The 19,107-nt window shown below is 35.5% G+C and overlaps 1 protein-coding gene across 3 annotated transcripts in view; it reads right to left on the bottom strand.

Annotated features, from left to right (window-relative positions):
* The window catches only part of LOC136033053 (chitooligosaccharidolytic beta-N-acetylglucosaminidase-like), a 176,084-nt gene that overhangs the window by 120,556 nt on the left and 36,421 nt on the right, over positions 1 to 19,107 (bottom strand). For all 3 annotated transcript variants that reach the window (XM_065713641.1, XM_065713639.1, XM_065713640.1), the window contains exon 4: positions 6,454 to 6,625. In XM_065713641.1, coding sequence (XP_065569713.1) covers positions 6,454 to 6,625 — 172 coding nt within the window. The remainder of the gene's footprint in view (positions 1 to 6,453; positions 6,626 to 19,107) is intronic.

The raw sequence follows: 19,107 nt of genomic DNA, 5'->3' as shown, positions 1-19,107 counted from the left end.
CCCCCCCGCGCGCGTGTCGTTACGCGCCATTGTAGTTGTATCCCTGTGTCCCACCTGTGAATATAGATAGATTTATATATGTGTTTCAAACTACGTAAAAATTGCCAATATACAACATTCTTGGCTTTCCCGTTGTCTGTGCATATACAAAGCCGTATGTACTAATAATGACGTCATATGCAAACGCTCTTTTTACAAACAAACAAACAAACATGCATACACACAACTCGTTTTTATATAGATAGATTGATAGATGGAAACAATACAAATTAACTGCGTTAAACTTGCGAATATACAACATTCTTCGCTGTCCAACTGTCGCTGCATATAAATAGATTATCAGGTTTACCGACCCTCGAACATGCAACGTACAATTGTCCATGGGAAAAACAATCAGTATTAAGATCTATACCACATTTTTCTAATGATTGACCTTGAGCTTTGTTAATGGTGATTGCAAATGCTAATCGAATTGGGAATTGCAATCTTTTAAATTGAAAAGACAGATCTGTTGGAATCATGGGAATGCGAGGAATAAGAACAGCCTCACCCTCAAAAGGCCCTGTCAAGATTGTGGCCTCTATTAGGTTTTCCATTTTTTTTTTTTACGGCAAGTCGCGTGCCATTGCAAAGCTTTGGTGGGTTGATATTTCTTAAAAGTATTATTGGTACGCCTATTTTTAGTTTTAGCACGTGTGGTGGAAACCCTGAAGGATCTATGGAATTTAAAAATTCAGATGGATAATTAACCGCTTCATTTGGTTCCAAAACTGTGTCGACTGACTTGTAAAGGACTGCCTGGTCTCGAATCTTGGTCAAAACAATATTGTTGATTTCGTGGACGTCTATATTTTTGGGTGCGAGAATCGCTCTTTCACTTAGCCATTTATTATTTTTATAATTTTTTAGAATATTCGGAAATACTTTTTCAATCAATTCATTTTTGGACGTCACTAAATTACAGAAATCAGCAGGTAGTTGTATACGTCCTGGAATTGAGTCTACTGGGAGCTTTCCGTTTCCAATTGCCAGCAATTGATCTGAAAATGTTTGACCAGAGTCATCGTTTTGCAATTGGACACGCATATTTGTAGTTAATTTTAATATTTTTACGTGTGCCCATAAGTTAGAATTTTTCAGGCAAGCATTCATTTCGTCTGCAGGAGTTAAACTACGTAAAAATTGCGAATATACAACATTCTTGGCTTTCCCATTGTCTGTGCATATACAAAGCCGTATGTACTAATAATGACGTCATATGCAAACGCTCTTTTTACAAACAAACAAACATGCATACACACAACTTGTTTTTATATAGATAGATAGAAAGATAGATACAACACAAATTAACTGCGTAAAACTTGCGAATGTCCAACATTCTTCGCTGTCCAATTGTCGCTGCATATAAATAGATTGTCAGGTTTACCGACCCTCGAACATGCAACGTACAATTGTCCATGGGAAAAACAATCAGTATTAAGATCTATACCACATTTTTCTAATGATTGACCTTGAGCTTTGTTAATGGTGATTGCAAATGCTAATCGAATTTGGAATTGCAATCTTTTAAATTGAAAAGGCAGATCCGTTGGAATCATGGGAATGCGAGGAATAAGAACAGCCTCACCCTCAAAAGGCCCTGTTAAGATTGTGGCCTCTATTAGGTTTTCCATTGTTTTTTTTACGGAAAGTCGCGTGCTATTGCAAAGCTTTGGTGGGTTGATATTTCTTAAAAGTATCTTAAAAGTATTATTGGTACGCCTATTTTTAGTTGTAGCACGCGTGGTGGAAACCCTGAAAGATCTATGGAATTTAAAATTCAGATGGATAATCAACTGCTTCATTTGGTTCCAAAACTGTGTCGACTGACTTGTAAAGGACTGCCTGGTCTCGAATCTTGGTCAAAACAATATTGTTGATTTCGTGGACGTCTATATTTTTGGGTGCGAGAATCGCCCTTTCACTTAGCCATTTATTATTTTTATAATTTTTTAGAATATTCGGAAATACTTTTTCAATCAATTCATTTTTGGACGTCACAAAATTACAGAAATCAGCAGGTAGTTGTATACGTCCTGAAATTGAGTCTACTGGGAGCTTTCCGTTTCCAATTGCCAGCAATTGATCTGAAAATGTTTGACCACAGTCATCGTTTTGCAATCGGACACGCATATTTGTAGTTAATTTTAATATTTTTACGTATGCCCATAAATTAGAATTTTTCAGGCAAGCATTCATTTCGTCTGCAGGAGTTGATCTAGGTATTATAGGTAATGTTTGCCTGAAATCTCCCGCAAGCAATATTAATGTGCTGCCAAAGGGTTTCGACTTCCCTCTCAAATCTTTCAAGCATTGATCAAGAGCTTCGAGCGATTTTTTGTGTGCCGTTGTGCACTCATCCCAAATAATAAGTTTGCATTGCTGCAATACTTTACCCATTCCAGATGATTTGGAAATATTGAACGTGGGAGTTTCTGTAGAATGCAAATTCAGAGGCAATTTCAAAGCGGAATGAGCAGTTCTTCCACCAGGCAGCAACGTTGCGGCTATTCTGGACGACGCAATTGCCAACGCTATATCATTTTTTGATCGAATTGATGCCAGAATCAGTTTTATCACAAACGTTTAACCAGTACGTCCTGGCGCATCCAAAAAGACAATTTCTCCAACGTTGTTATCGACACAATGCATTATCGCATCATAAATGTCTTTTTGTTCCGACGTTAACTTTGAAATGTTATTTTGTACATACGACAATAGATAACTCGTACTGTAACTTTGTTTACGATCCAATTCTACACATGTCGAAACAAAAGCGATACGGTTAGGTGAAGGCATTCCCAAATCCTGAAGAGGTTTGTTTGCCATACGTATGCACAAGTCTTCTATAATAACTAAAGTTTAGTTATAAATTTCTGATGTAAAATCAAAAGTCATATCTGACGTCTCTAACTGTTTTCGATGGAGTATATCTTCGGACATTTTTGACTTATATTTTTTCCATAGCTCTGTAGGAGCTGATGGAGAGCAAGTTGTTAAAATGATGCCAAACAATGCACGAATTTGAATTGGGGTTGACGTTTCACATGCGTCATTGATGCAGTTATCCCAGTGTTGGTCATTCTCCAATAAATTCAGAGCTTGGCATGCACTACGGTAAGTGTCATGTATAGTACCGTTTACAGTTCTCAAATACTCAAAGGATGTCGGACCGGGTACATTCACCAAAAGCAGGCGTAGAAAGAAGCATTCATGTTGATTGGGGTGTACGGTGTAGATTCTTCCTATCGTCGTATCTTTGAAGATGGTAGGTTGGCCGTCGACTGACTTACCCTGTTTTCGACGTTCAAATACTTTATTTTTAGTATTCCACGTGTAATACGAAGGCACTTCAGTATACAGCAGTTTTTTTGCAAAAGAATCATTTTTGCAAAGCGAAAAAAAGCTGTTAATGTTGTATCCGGTGGATTCAGGGATCTTTGTTGCACGTTGGTTTCCGTGAAATAAACACGTTGACCATTCTGTAAATGTACCGCTAAGTGAACAACAGCTGGACTACGTTCATGTATCGGAAATGAAAGAATTCGCAAAACAGCTTCATTACTGCTTATGTATCTTCCAGCCTGATATTGTACGATTTCGTCGAAATCTTTGATTTCGGGCTGCAAGCCAAAAACTGCCATGTCACTGCCTTTGTTGACGTATTTACATATGTATTTGATTGCCTTTACGGAGTTACAGCATTCAACTCTTATGTGTGCATTAAACGTTTTTGATAATAGTGGGGAATATGGAACAACCCACTGGTTATCTACTTCGATGGTGGTACCGTTACGCTTCTTTATTATTGCTGTTTTACCACCATCTTCAGTAGATCTTCTACTATATTGTGGGTAACCATCATTGCCAGTAATTGTGTTTGATACTAAAAGTCGAGGATATTGCTTTGTGCACCTCCTTTGGCCATGCATGGTGAATTTTCGTTCAGTGCACCGCAAGGTCTATGTATCATATTTTTTACAATAGTATCATGTAACCCCTTATCGACATTTTTATCAGGTATTTCAGCAGAAATCACATCATCAATTTCGTTCGAAGTAATTTTTTTATGTAGCCATATTAGTATATGTGCGTGTGGCAAGCCTCGTTTTTGCCTTTCCACTGAGTACATCCAGCATCGCACTGACCCAAACACTTCAAGTTTTACTATGTAGTTTATCAGTGATTTCAACTTTTGCCGGAAGACACAGGCCGTAATGTCATGCCTATGAACCGCCGATTGTCCTTGAAGTAAAAGCTACAGTATTTCGTCCCAAGATTAATTACATGTAAATGTAATAAATAAATCTGGACGACCATAGAGACGAACATACGCAATAGCATCTTGAGCATATTCATGCATATGACGGGGACTGTCAGCATATGACGAAGGTAAAATTGTTAATCTTCCAACGTTTGTGGTATTACCGTCATTTATAACTGCATCTCGCAAATGAATGTATTGGTCAGAGCGGAGCTTGGTCTGATTCAGGCGGATATATAGCAAACGTTCTGATTCAATTTTAGCATGCATATCAACGACAAATTGGTGAAACAATTCACGGCATTTTAAAATATAATTCTCTTCATCCTGCCGAATCATTAGTCTATAGGAATAATAATACATTGCACTGCATTTCTTATTCATTTCTTTTTTAGTGGCTCGATTCATCAATTTGATATTAAAGTGATAGCCGTCGGCTCCATCCCAAAAATGATAGTATATTGTAGGGCATCGTAGCATCGATGAGTTTCAGCAATTCTTAACAACTGAGCGTTTCGCTTATGAAGAATAATATCTCGAGGTAAAAACTGATCACCGACCATAACGATTGCCACTTCGTCGATAGTTGGAGCATTGTATCTACGCACATGTTGGCCAGGAGGCGTTTTGTCAGCGGAAATAACAATTTTATGCGTATCAGTAGGCATCAAATCGATGGCTGTTTTGAACAGACGCACTAAATTATTATTTTCGTGGAAAAGATGTTGCAATTGGGAAACGATTGTCCTTTCAACGTTGGGAGAAATTTCGCAACGTGCATTCAATTCAGAATTTCTATCACTGATGAAGTACAATTGTAAAAATTTATGATTCTCGCCTGAGAATGGTAGAAGGGACCCTGCTCTATGATAAATTTGCCCTTTTACTTTGAAAGTAGACATAAATTGATCTGGATTTTCGATTTGGGCTACAAACGACGTCATTTGGAAACATGAGTTGTATTTTCTGATTTGTGACAAAAAACGCTTAGATTCTGACGTAGTTCCAGTAAGGAAAGTCTTCAATGGCTCTGGTGGTGCAGCCAATAGAGGAAGTTTAACTTTTCCTGAGGCGCAACACATTCCCATTGTTTCACCATTGAATTTCAAGGCCTTGCAATAGGGACAAATTTTAGACATTGTCCCGATTTGAACACATCTACTCAAGCTATAATCATCGACTGGGCTGTACCTGAATGCCAGGCGATAACTTTCAGGTTGCTCTGATTCCTCGGCACGCTTTCTTTTCTTACTTTCTCTAAAGTTCTAAATATATTGCTAGTTCTAAATATATATTTCGTTAAATATATTTCTAGTTAAATATATTTCGCTAGTTCTAAATATATTGCTGATACACCGTTTTGACAACCTGCATGCACATAGTGTCTCTTGATTTAGTTCAGTATTCCCTCAACATTCCAAGACGTTTTTTTCCTAATATTCCGAGTCTTAGTAGTATTGTAAAAACAGTAGAAAAAATAGCATACATGTAGCAATTTTTGGTTAGTTCAACATCTCCCTCATGATCCACTTTAAAATTCACTGATACACCCTTCCGATAAATTGCCAGCACATAGTGTGTTTTATTTAGTTCTAACCTCCTTTCAACATTCCCCGAAACATTCACCTTCATGCTCTTAGCATTGTTGAAGAACCAGGATCAAATATGCCCCTCTTTCTAAGTAATGGAATTTGTATGTAAATAAAGGGCAAATTGTGCAGCTTTAAGCCCTTGCTCAAAGGCCTGTGGAGGGTCTTGTCATCCCCGATAGCATAGATATAAGACCCTTCATCTATTTTGAACAGAAGGGCTATATCTAAATTTTGATCGGATTTTAATGGGGTGTGGGCATTGAAAAGGGGTGAGAGGAAGAGGGTTCCTTGCCCTCAAATGGCTTTGAATCTTAAAAGAGCAGTAGAACTTTCACTTTTCAATTGCACTAGTCCCCTCCAAACCTTCAAACGAGGTGGCTTGTTAAAAAAAATATACAGGACCCATTTTGCTCTTTACTTAGACAGTGCTAGTGCGCTGTCTATGACATGGTATAGAAGAAATAAAATAATAAAAGAAAGAAAAGCTCTTCCAAAGAAAAAAAATAAATAGTAGTCTTATATGCACATAATTTTTTGAAAGTTTTTAAATTTTCTTACCAGTGTATTTTCTTCTGTCGTGACTACAACATCTATAGAGACAATATGTCTTTGAAGCTTAAATGATGGCGTAGTATAACTTTCTTCATTGCATTTGGTGTCGCTTCCTGAGGTTCCTTGTGAATGAGTTCCAAGACCTTCATTGTAATTTTCCATCATATCAAGATACCCTCTAATAAAATGAATATGCGCATTAGCTCCCTTTATGTTTGGGTCTCAATAGAGGTACAAAGAAGCACAGGGATGTCAATTAAAACCGAGTTCCTACTTTTGATGAAATTCACTTTTGAATTTAGGTCACAAATGTAGGGAATTTTTAAAATAAGTAGTTCACAGTCCATGAACTAATAGTTAAATCGGAATTCACAAAACTTTAGATTTCTCCCGGTAATCCTTGGTCCCGTGCTTACGATGGCCTCAACTTAGCTTCATACCTTACTTAAGCTTAAGTCCAAAGTTGTCCATAAACGTCTTGAAGCGAATCAGTGTTTCTAGTAATCGTCTTTTGACTGCCTAGGGACACTTGGTCCTCAATAGAGAGGACCCGAAAGAAAGACAATTGGGAGCTTCCCTTTTTGCACTGCATAGGACTTCATAGGGGGTGGTGGGGGTAATTCCCACCTAAGTGATTTCAACGTTCAATAAAGCCATCCTTTTCTGATTATCCATAATTCTAAACAATCAAAATAATATCCATACATCTTACCCAATATTAAGGTTTAAAAATATGCTTCTATAGTTATTGCTTCTAGATTAACTGGATTATGATAATGGTTATTTAAACCGTTTCAACATTTGTTTGAAGCATTAACTATAAAAAATTAGTTTTCTAATCTAAATTTCAGGAAAGATACACGGATGGTATTTTGGTTATCTGGAATTATAGGAAATTAGAAACGGAATGCCTTTTGGAATATTTGAGTCATTTAGGGGGGGGGGGTTATTTTTTACATTAGAAAGCAGAAAAAAGAATAAGTTACCATTTTTGTATATACTGATTCATCGAGATAAAAATAAATTAGTTTTTTTATTTACCTTAGCCTATGAACAGTCAACGCTAAACGCTATTTATCTTTTATGTCAAACCATCCGATTCACGTCAAAATAGGAATAATTATTTCTGCAGTTGACAGGGCAATAGTTATTTTCTCATTGTTTTTTTTTTTCAAAAACCTGCACCTCCTTCATGGAGATTCTTTTCCCTCATGATAAATTCCTCCCGGGGAAAGATCCTCCCATATAACACCCTCCCCCCGACCCAACCCTACCCCAACGCGAAAGAGTCCCTCTGAAAACACCTGTACACCTCATAATAACCATTACTATATGTAAACAACAGTCAAAGTTTGTAACTTGCAGCCCCTCCCCCAGGGACTGTGGGGATTAAGTCGCCCCTAAAGACATATTTATTAGGTTGTCGACTAAGATGGACATATTGCTATCTCAAAATTTTTATCTGGCAATTTCGGGGAAAAACTGTGCGTGGGAGGGGGCCTAGGTGCCCTCCAATTTTTTTGGTCACTTAAAAAGGGCACTAGAAGTTTTAATTTCTGTTAGAATGAGTCCTCTTGCGACATTCTAGGACAACTGGGTCGATACAATCAGCCCTGGGAAAAAAAACAAACAAACAAATAAACACTCATCCGTGATCTGTCTTCTGGCAAAGAACACAAAATTCCGAATTTTTGTGGATAGGAGCTTGAAACTTCTACAGTGTGGTTTTCTGATTCACTAAATCTGATGGTGTTATTTTCATTAAGATTCTATGACTTTTAGGGGGTGTTTCCCCCTATTTTCTAAAAAAGGTGAATTTTCTTAGGCTCGTAACTTTTGATGGGTAAGGCTAAACTTGATGAAACTTATATATTTAAAATCAGCATTAAAATGCAATTCTTTTTATGTAATTATTGGTGTAAAAATTCCATTTTTTAGAGTTTTCGTTACTATTGAGCTGGGTCGCTCCTTACTACAGTTCGTCACCACGAACTTCGTCCCCCCCCCCCAAGCTCCCCCCGCGCGCGTAAGTCGTTACGCGCCATATTAGTTACGCGCCATTGTAGTTGTGTCCCTATGTCCCACCTGTGAAAAACATATATATATATATATATATATATATATATATATATACATATATATATATATATATATATATATATATATATATATATATATATATATATATATATATATATATATATATATATATATATATATATATGTTTTTAACTACGTAAAACTTGCGAATATACAACATTCTTTGCTGTCCCATCGTCTGTGCATATAAATAGAGTGTCAGGTTTACCGACTCTTGAACATGCAACGCATAATGGTCCATGGGAAAACAATCCGTATTCAGATCTATACCTCATGATTCTATTGATTGCCCTTGAGCTTTGTTGATGGTGATTGCTAATCGACCATTTCCTTTGTTGCCATCGTCATTTATATATCCCCTGTACCCTCCGGCGTCCCCGTTGTAGTTGTGTCCCTGTGTCCGGGTCGTCATTTATATTCCCTGTGTCCCCGTCGTCATTTGTGTCCCGGTGTCCCAGTCTTTGATTTCTATTTGAGTGTCCCGGGCGTCATTTATATTCGTCAGGATATTGTAGGGCACCGTAGCATCGATGAGTTTAAGCAATTCTTGTCAACTCATTGTTTCGCCTATAAAGAATATTATCTCGAGGTAAGAACTGATCACCGACCACAACGATTGCCACTTTGTTGATAGTTGCGTATCAGGAGGCATCAATTCGATTGCTATTTTTAAGCAGAAGCACTAAATTATTATTTTTGTGGAAAAGATGATATATATAAATATATATATATATTTTCTTTTTAGTTTTTTTTGAAGTTTTTACCTTTTTTAGTTTTTTTCTTCTTTTGTATTAATGCTAAAGCCAAGGTTCAAACCTGAAGCCTCTCGGACCTAGAACCTGAAACATAACTTTTTACCAACTCAGCTACTTCGGCGTGAATACATTCGTTTTGAGCAGCTTCCTTGGGTGTTGCCATTGTAGGTTCTTCAGTCATTTTACAATTAGAAATTTCTCTTTCAACGGTCTTCTTACAATTAAAAATTTGTCTTTGAACGATATTCTTAAATACCTGTGTCCTGGTCGTCATTTATATTGCCTGTGTCACGGTCGTCATTTGTGTCCCGGTATCCCAGTCTATAATTTCTCCTTGAGTATCCCGGTCGTTATTTGTATTCCCTCTGTCCCGGTTGTCATTTGTGTCCCGGTCTGTAATTTCTCTTTGAGTGTTTTTTCTTTTTAGTATTTTTTAGTTTTTTACATTTTTTCTTTTTTCAGTTTTCTTTTTCTTCTTTATTTTTCAGCTTCACTATGAAATACATATCGGCGAACCTTTGTTTTTTTTTAACTAAAATCTGGTAGGCATTGATGACCTTATCCAAGTCAAGATCCCAAACCCAATCATTATCGCTATCATTTTCAGTTTTGATATGTTTTGACTCTCGCTGTCCAGGTGGATCTTCATCTAACTGCGCGGTTTTGCGTTCTTTAGCCTCAAGCCTGTTTCCTTACTGTTCTTTTGATTCCTCGGCACGCTTTCTTTTCTAACTTTCTCTATCAGCAGCAAGATATTTGGCATAGACTCTTTGAGCATCTTCATCGGCTTTTGCCATTGTAAGTTCATCAGTCATTTTAAACTTAAACATTAATAGATTTCTACGTGAACATATATGTCTTAAATATCTTTAATGACGTCACCGTCATAGCAAAAATGACGACAACTAACTTCATGACGCCAGTCGACACAGAAACATGACGTCACCTGATCCACAGACAGACAACTTATTTTTATATATATAGATAGATATAATTCTAAAATTGTCAGGTAATTTTCTATTTTGAAATAAAAACTAAAAATTATTGCTCAGACAACATAAATATTTTTGATATTTACATAATAGCTTTAGTGGTTCTGGACTGAAAACTAAATATGCTAATCAAATTGGGAATTGCAATCTTTTAGGTTGAAAAGGCAGATCCATTGGAATCATGAGAATGCGTGGAATAAGAAAAGCCTCATCCTCAAAAGGCCCTGTCAAGATTGTTGCCTCTATTACGTTATAACAGGCATAACACGTCATTTGTGTCCCGGTGTCCCGGTCTGTAGTTTCGTTAGTCGACAAACATGACGTCAGACGACAAACAACTTCATGACGACATACAGCTCAATTCTTATAATGAAGTCAGTCGACAAACATGACGTCAGTATATATATATATATATATATATATATATATATATATATATATATATATATATATATATATATATATATATATATATATATATATTACATATTTATTATATATTATATATATATGTAATATATATTACATATATATTACATATATTTATATATATATATATTACGTGCCAAGTAAGCTAAAGCTCCAACAATTTATAATAAACCTCAAATTTTGGGTATCTGTTTTAAGGTTTTTGAATTACTTTAATCTATTGTCATAATATATTGAAATATTTGTGCAATTCCCAGTTTTTTTTATAGTTTTTCTTACTTTTTAGGTTTTTACCTTTTTTATTTTTTTACGTTTTTTCTTTTTAGGTTTTTTCTTTTTTTAATTTTTTAATTTTTCAGTTTTTTTAGTTTTTATTTTTAGTTTTTCTTAGTATTTTACCTTTTTTCTTTTTTCAGTTTTCTTTTTCTTCTTTATTTTTCAGCATCACTATGAAATACATATCGCCGAACCTTTGTTTTTTAACTAAAATCTGGTAGGCATTGATGACCTTATCCAAGTCAAAATCCCAAACCCTATCATCATCGCTATCATTTTCAGTTTTGATACGTTTTGACTCTCGCTGTCCAGGTGGATTCTCATCTAACTGCACGGTTTTGCGTTCTTTAGCCGCAAGCCTTTTGGCATTAACCCTTTGAGCAGATTCTTCGGCTGTTTCTTCTACCATTGTAGGATTTGTACTAAAATTTCTCTTTGAATTAACTATTTGAGCAGCTTCCTCGGCTGTTTCTTCTGTCATTTTGAGATCTATACTAAAAATTCCTCTTCACGTGCCAAGCTTGCTAAAGCTCAACAATTTATAAAAAACCTCAAAAATTTAAGTACCTGTTTTAAGGTTTTCGAATTACTTTAATCTATTGTCAAAATATTTCGAAATATTTATGCAATTCCAAGTTTTTACATTTTAGTTTGTTTTCTTATTCTTCTTTATTTTCAGACGTCATATGCAAACCCTCATCACAAAAATACATACAACTTATTTTTATACATATAGAAGATATAATCTGACGTAACAGACATAGTGTAACAGACATAACACACAGACAAATTATTTTTACATAGATAAATAGATATACATATATATATTGTGATTCCTCGGCACGCTTTCTGTTCTTTCTTTCTCTATCAGCCGCATGCCTGTTTTCTTGCTGTTCTTGTGATTCCTCGGCACGCTTTCTTTCCTTACTTTCTCTATCAGCCGCAAGTTTTTTGGCATAGACTCTTTGAGCAGCTTCCTCGGCTGTTGTCATTGTAGGTTCTTCAGTCATTTTACAATTAAACATTTTTCAGTCCACGATCTTCTTACAATTAAAATTTTTTCTTTAAGCAGCTTCCTCGAATGTTTCCATTGTAGGTTCTTCAGGCATTTTACAATTAAACGTTTTTCCGTCCACGATCTTCTTACAATTAAAAATTTGTCTTTAAACGATTTTCTTAAATACCTTTAATGGCGTCATCGTCATAACAAACATGACGACAACTATTTTCATGACGAAATGACGACATGACGTCACTCGAAAGACCCACAGACAACTTATTTATCTATATATATATATATATATATATATATATATATATATATATATATATATATATATATATAAATAAGTTGTTTGTCTGTCTGTCGACTGACGTCATGTTTGTGTGTCGACTGACGTCATGTTTGTCAACTGACGTCATTATAAGGATTGAGCTGTATGTCGTCATGAAGTTGTTTGTCGTCTGACGTCATGTTTGTCGACTAACGAAACTACAGACCGGGACACCGGGACACAAATGACGTGTTATGTCTGTTATAATGTAATAGAGGCAACAATCTTGACAGGACCTTTTGAGGGTGAGGCTTTTCTTATTCCACAGCATATTTAGTTTTCAATCCAGAACCACTAAAAATATTATGTAAATATCAAAAATATTTATGTTGTCTGAGCAATAATTTTTAGTTTTTATTTCAAAATAGAAAATTACCTGACAATTTTATAATTATATCTATCTATATATATAAAAATAAGTCGTCTGTCTGTGGATCAGGTGACGTCATGTTTCTGTGTCGACTGGCGTCATGAAGTTAGTTGTCGTCATTTTTGCTATGACGGTGACGTCATTAAAGATATTTAAGACATATATATTCACGTAGAAATCTATTAATGTTTAAGTTTAAAATGACTGATGAACTTACAATGGCAAAAGCCGATGAAGATACTCAAAGAGTCTATGCCAAAAAACTTGCTGCTGATAGAGAAAGTCAGAAAAGATAGCGTGTCGAGGAATCAAAAGAACAGCAAGGAAACAGGCTTGAGGCTAAAGAACGCAAAACCGCGCAGTTAGATGAAGATCCACCTGGACAGCGAGAGTCAAAACATATCAAAACTGAAAATGATAGCGATGATGATTGGGTTTGGGATCTTGACTTGGATAAGGTCATCAATGCCTACCAGATTTTAGTTAAAAAAACAAAGGTTCGGCGATATGTATTTCATAGTGAAGCTGAAAAATAAAGAAGAAAAAGAAAACTGAAAAAAGAAAAAATGTACAAACTAAAAAATACTAAAAAGAAAAAACACTCAAAGAGAAATTAGAGACCGGGACACAAATGACGACCGGGACAGAGGGAATATAAATAACGACCGGGACACTCAAGGAGAAATTACAGACTGGGATACCGGGACACAAATGACGACCGGGACACAGGCAATATAAATGACGACCAGGACAACAATGGCAACACCCGAGGAAGCTGCTCAAAACGAATGTATTCACGCCGAAGTAGCTGAGTTGGTAAAGCGTTATGTTTCAGGTTCTAGGTCCGAGAGGCTCCAGGTTTGAACCTTGGCTTTAGCATTAATACAAAAGAAGAAATAAAATAAAAAAGGTAAAAACTACAAAAAAACTAAAAAGAAAATATATATATATATATATATATATATATATATATATATATATATATATATATATATATATATATATATATATATATATATATATATATATATATGTATATATATATATATATATATTTATATATATTATCTTTTCCACAAAAATAATAATTTAGTGCTTCTGCTTAAAAACAGCAATCGAATTGATGCCTCCTGAAACGCAACTATCAACAAAGTGGCAATCGTTGTGGTCGGTGATCAGTTCTTACCTCGAGATAATATTCTTTATAGGCGAAACAATCAGTTGACAAGAATTGCTTAAACTCATCGATGCTACGATGCCCTACAATATCCTGACGAATATAAATGACGCCCGGGACACTCAAATAGAAATCACAGACTGGGACACCGGGACACAAATGACGACGGGGACATTATTCTAATGATTACCCTTGAGATTTGTTGATGGTGATTGCTAATCGAACCTTCCCTGTGTCCCGGTCGTCATTTATATATTCTCTCTGTGCCCCCGGCATCCCTGTTGTAGTTCCGTACCTTTGTCCCAGTCATCATTTATATTTCCCGTGTCCCGGTCGTTATTTGTGTCCCAGTGTCCTTATAATGACGTCAGTCGACACACAAACAAGACGTCAGTCGACAGACAAATAGACAAACAGACATAACTTATTTTTATATATATAGATAGATAGATAGATTTTTGAAGTTACCAGTTTTTTACCCTTTAAGAATTTCAATCTCTTTTCATACTGTTGTCTTTTCAAAGATATTTGATTATTCAAGCAAGCCGATTAACAGACAAAGTGTAACAGACATAACAGACAGACAACTTATTTTTATATATATAGACTAGCTGTTGGGGTGGCGCTTCGCGCCACCCCAACACCTAGTTAGTGGGGGCGCTTCGCGCCCCCCAAGACCCCCCGCGCGCGTAAGTCCTTACGTGCCATATTAGTTACGCGCCATTGTAGTTTTGTCCCTGTGTCCCACCTGTGAATATAGATATAGATATATATACACATATATTTTTAACTACGTAAAACTTGCGAATATACAACATTCTTGGCTGTCCCATTGTCTGTGTATATAAATAGATTACCAGGTTTACCGACTCTTGAACATGAAACATATAATTGTCTATGGGAAAAATAATCTGTATTTAGATCTATACCTCATTATTCTAATGATTGCCCTTGAACTTTGTTGATGGTGATTGCTAATCGAACATTCCCTGTGTCCCCGTCGTCATTTATATATCCCCCTGTGCCCCCGGCGTCCCCATTGTTGTTGTTTCCCTGTGTCCCGGTGTCCCAGTCTGTAATTTCTCTTTGAGCGTCCCGGTCGTCGTTTATATTCCCTGTGTCTTGGTGTCCCGGTCGTCATTTGTGTTCCGGTGTCCCGGTCTGTAATTTCTCTTTGAGTGTCCTGGTCGTCATTTATATCCCCCGTGTCCCGGTCGTCATTTGTGTCCCGGTACTTTGTTGATGGTGATTGCTAATCGAACATACCTTGTGTCCCGGTCGCTTTCTCTTTGAGTGTCCCGGTCGTCATTTATATTCCCTATGTCCCGGTCGTCATTTGCGTCCCGATGTCCCGGTCTGTAATTTCGTCAGTCGACAAACCTGACGTCAGTCGACACACAAACATGACGTCACACGACACACAGACAACTTATTTATATATATATACTAGCTGTTGGGGTGGCGCTTCGCGCCACCCCAACACCTAGTTGGTGGGGGCGTAAGTCGTTACGCGCCTTGTTAGTTACGCGCCATTGTAGTTGTGTCCCTGTGTCCCAGCTGTGAATATAGATATATATAGATATATATATATATATATATATATATATATATATATATATATATATATATATATATATATATATATATATATATATATATATATATATATATATATATATATATATATATATATATATATATATATATATGTTTTTAACTACGTAAAACTTGCGAATATACAACATTCTTTGCTGTCCCATTGTCTGTGCATATAAATAGATTGTCAGGTTTACCGACTCTTGAACATGCAACATATAATGGTCCATGGGAAAACAATCCGTATTCAGATCTATACCTCATGATTCTAATGATTGCCCTTGAGCTTTGTTGATGGTGATTGCTAATCGACCATTCCCTGAGTCGCCATCGTCATTTATATATCCCCCTGTGCACCCCGGCGTCCCCTTTGTAGTTATGTCCCTGTGTCCCGGTCGTCATTTATATTCCCTGTGTCCCGGTCGTCATTTGTGTCCCGGTGTCCCAGTCTGTGATTTCTCTTTGAGCGTCCCGGGCGTCATTTATATTCCTTGTGTCCCGGTGTCCCGGTCGTCATTTATATCCCCCTGTGCCCCCGGCGTCCCCGTTGTAGTTGTGTCATTTATATTCCCTGTGTCCCGGTCGTCATCCCGGTATACATTCGTTTTTGAATTGGTATATGATGAAATAAATTTTTAATTTTTTCCCTTTTTTTCCTTTTAGTTTTTTTTTATTGGTTATTACCTTTTTTTAGTATTTTTAGTTTCTTTCTTTTTCTTTTTAGTTTTTTTTTGAAGTTTCTATCTTTTTAGTTTTTTTACTTTTATTTATATTTTTTTAGTTTTCTTTCTCCTTTATTTTTCAGTTTTTTTCCTTTTTTTTTCTTTTTTAGTTCTTTTAGTTTTTACCTTTTTAGTTTTTTTGGTTTTTAGATTAAATTTTTTTTTAGTTTTTCACCTTTTTTCTTTTTAGTTTTTTATTGGTTTTTACCTTTTTTTAACTTTTTTATTTTTTTTTCGTTTTTTCTTTTTACTTTATTTTTAGTTTTTATCTTTTTTAATTTTTTTTATGTTTATTTTTAATTTTATTAGTTTTCTTTTTCTCTTCTATTTTTCAGTTTTTTTCCTTTTTTTTAGTTTTTTTTAGTTTTTAGTTTTTTAAGGTTTTTCCTTTTTTTAGTTTCTTTAGTTTTTTCTAGTTTTTCGGCTGTTTTATTTTTTTATTAGTTTTTATTTTTTTTTTGTAGTTTTTGCCTTTTTTTAGTTTTTTCAGTTTTTTTTTTAGTTTTTAGTTTTTTACCTTTTTTAGCCTAACCAGGATTTGAACCTGGGACCTTCATTCTCCGTTCTGACACCCTCTCTCACCGAGTGACTACTCCAGCATGTTCATTTTGGTGTTTTAAATGGTATATTATTAACCAAATTAATGTGTTTTACAATATACTAAGCATCGTCATAACAAAAATGACGACAACTAATTTCATGACGTCAGCCGACACAGAAACATGACGTCACCTGATCCACGATCCACAGATCCACAGACAACTTATTTTTATATATATAGATATAATATATATATATATATATATATATATATATATATATATATAGATATAGATATATATATATATTTAACTACGTAAAACTTGCGAATATACAACATTCTTTGCTGTCCTATTGTCTGTCCATATAAATAGATTCTCAGGTTTACTAACTCTTGAACATGCAACATAATAATTGTCCATGGGAAAATAATCCGTATTCATGTCTATACCGCATTTTTCTAACGATTGCCCTTGAGCTTTGTTGATGGTGGTTGCTAGTCGAACATTCCCTGTGTCCCTGTCGTCATTCATATATCCCCCTGTGCCCCCAGCGTCCCCTTTGTAGTTGTGTCCCTGTGTCCAGGTTGTCATTTATATTCCCTGTGTCCCGGTCGTCATTTGTGTCTCGGTATCCCAGTCTGTAATTTCTCTTTGAGTGTCCCGGTCGTCAATTATATAGATATATAGATACAGTTTCATTTCAGTTTTTTTTACTTTTTTAGTTTTTTCTTTTCTTAATTTTTTTTCGTTTTTAGTTTTTCTTTTTTAAGTTTCTTCTTTTTATTGATTTGTTTTCTTCAATTTGTCAATGTTCATTCTAACATTGACACTTGGAAAAAACTTTACGTGCCGAGCAAGCTAAAGCTCCAACAATTTATAATAAACCTCAATATTTGGGTATCTGTTTTAAGGTTTTCGAATTAACTTAATCTTTTGTTAAAATATATTGAAATATTTGTGCAATCCCCAGTTTTTTTTAGTTTTTCTTTTTTTAGTTGCTTAGCTTTTTTTAGTTTTTTTTCTTTTTAGTTTTTTACCTTTTTATTTTTTTATTTTTTTTTACATTTTTTCTTTTTAAGTTTTTTCTTTTTTTAATTTTTTTTATTTTTTAGTTTTTTTTTAGTTTTTTCTTTTTAGCTTTTTTTAGTTTTTACCATTTTTCTTTTTTTCAGTTTTCTTTTTCTTCTTTATTTTTCAGACGTCATATGCAAAACCTCAATACAAAAATACATACAACTTATTTTTATATAAAGATAAGATATAATCTGGCGTAACAGACATAGTGTAACAGACATAAACGACAGACAACTTATTTTTATATATAGATATATTTTTATATATATACTAGCTGTTGGGGTGGCGCTTCGCGCCACCCCAACACCTAGTTGGTAGGGCGCTTCGCGCCCCCCCAAGCCCCCCCCACGCGCGTAAGTCGTTACGCGCCATATTAGTTACGCGCCATTGTAGCAGTGTCCCTGTGTCCCACCTGTGAGTAGAGATAGATATAAATATATATTTTTAACTACGTAAAACATGCGAATATACAACATTCTTCGCTGTCCCATTGTCTGTGCATATAAATAGCATTTATATTCCCTGTGTCCCGGTCGTCGTTTGTGTCCTGGTGTCCCAGTTTGTATTTCCTCTTTGAGTGTCCCGGTCGTCATTTATATTCCCTGTGTCCCAGTGTCCCGGTCGTCATTTGTGTCCCGGTGTCCCGGTCTGTAATTTCTATTCAAACAATCCCTGTGTCTCAGTCGTCAATTATATATCCCACCTGTGCCCCCGGCATCCCCGTTGCAGTTGTGTCCCTGCGTCCCGGTCGTCATTTATATTCCCGGTCGTGATTTGTGTCCGGGTGTCCCAGTCTGTAATTTTTCTTTGAGGTTCCTGGTCGTCATTTATATTCCCTCTGTGTCGGTCGTCATTTATGTCCCGGTCTGTAATTTATCTTAGAGTGTTTTTTCTTTTTAGTTTTTTTTAGTTTTTTACATTTTTTCAGTTTTTTTTCTTCTTTATTTTTCAGCGTCACTATGAAGTACATATCGCCGAACCTTCAGTCATTTTACAATTAAACATTTTTCCGTGAACGCATGTCTTAAATACCATTAATGACGTCACCGTCAAAGCAAAATGACGACAACTAATTTCATGACGTCAGCTGACACAGAAACATGACATCACCTGATCCACAGACAGACAACTTATTTTTATATATATAGATAGATACAGTTTCTTCTTTAGTTTTTTTTCTTTTTTAGTTTTTTCTTTTTTTTAGTTTCTTCTTTTTATTGAATTGTTTTCTTCAATTTGTCAATGTTCATTCTAACATTGACACTTGGAAAAATCTTTGCGTGCCAAGCATGC

The sequence above is a fragment of the Artemia franciscana genome, chromosome 11, assembly GCF_032884065.1.
Source record: "Artemia franciscana chromosome 11, ASM3288406v1, whole genome shotgun sequence".
Lineage (NCBI taxonomy): Eukaryota > Metazoa > Arthropoda > Branchiopoda > Anostraca > Artemiidae > Artemia > Artemia franciscana.
This window is presented reverse-complemented; position numbering and strand designations above follow the sequence as displayed.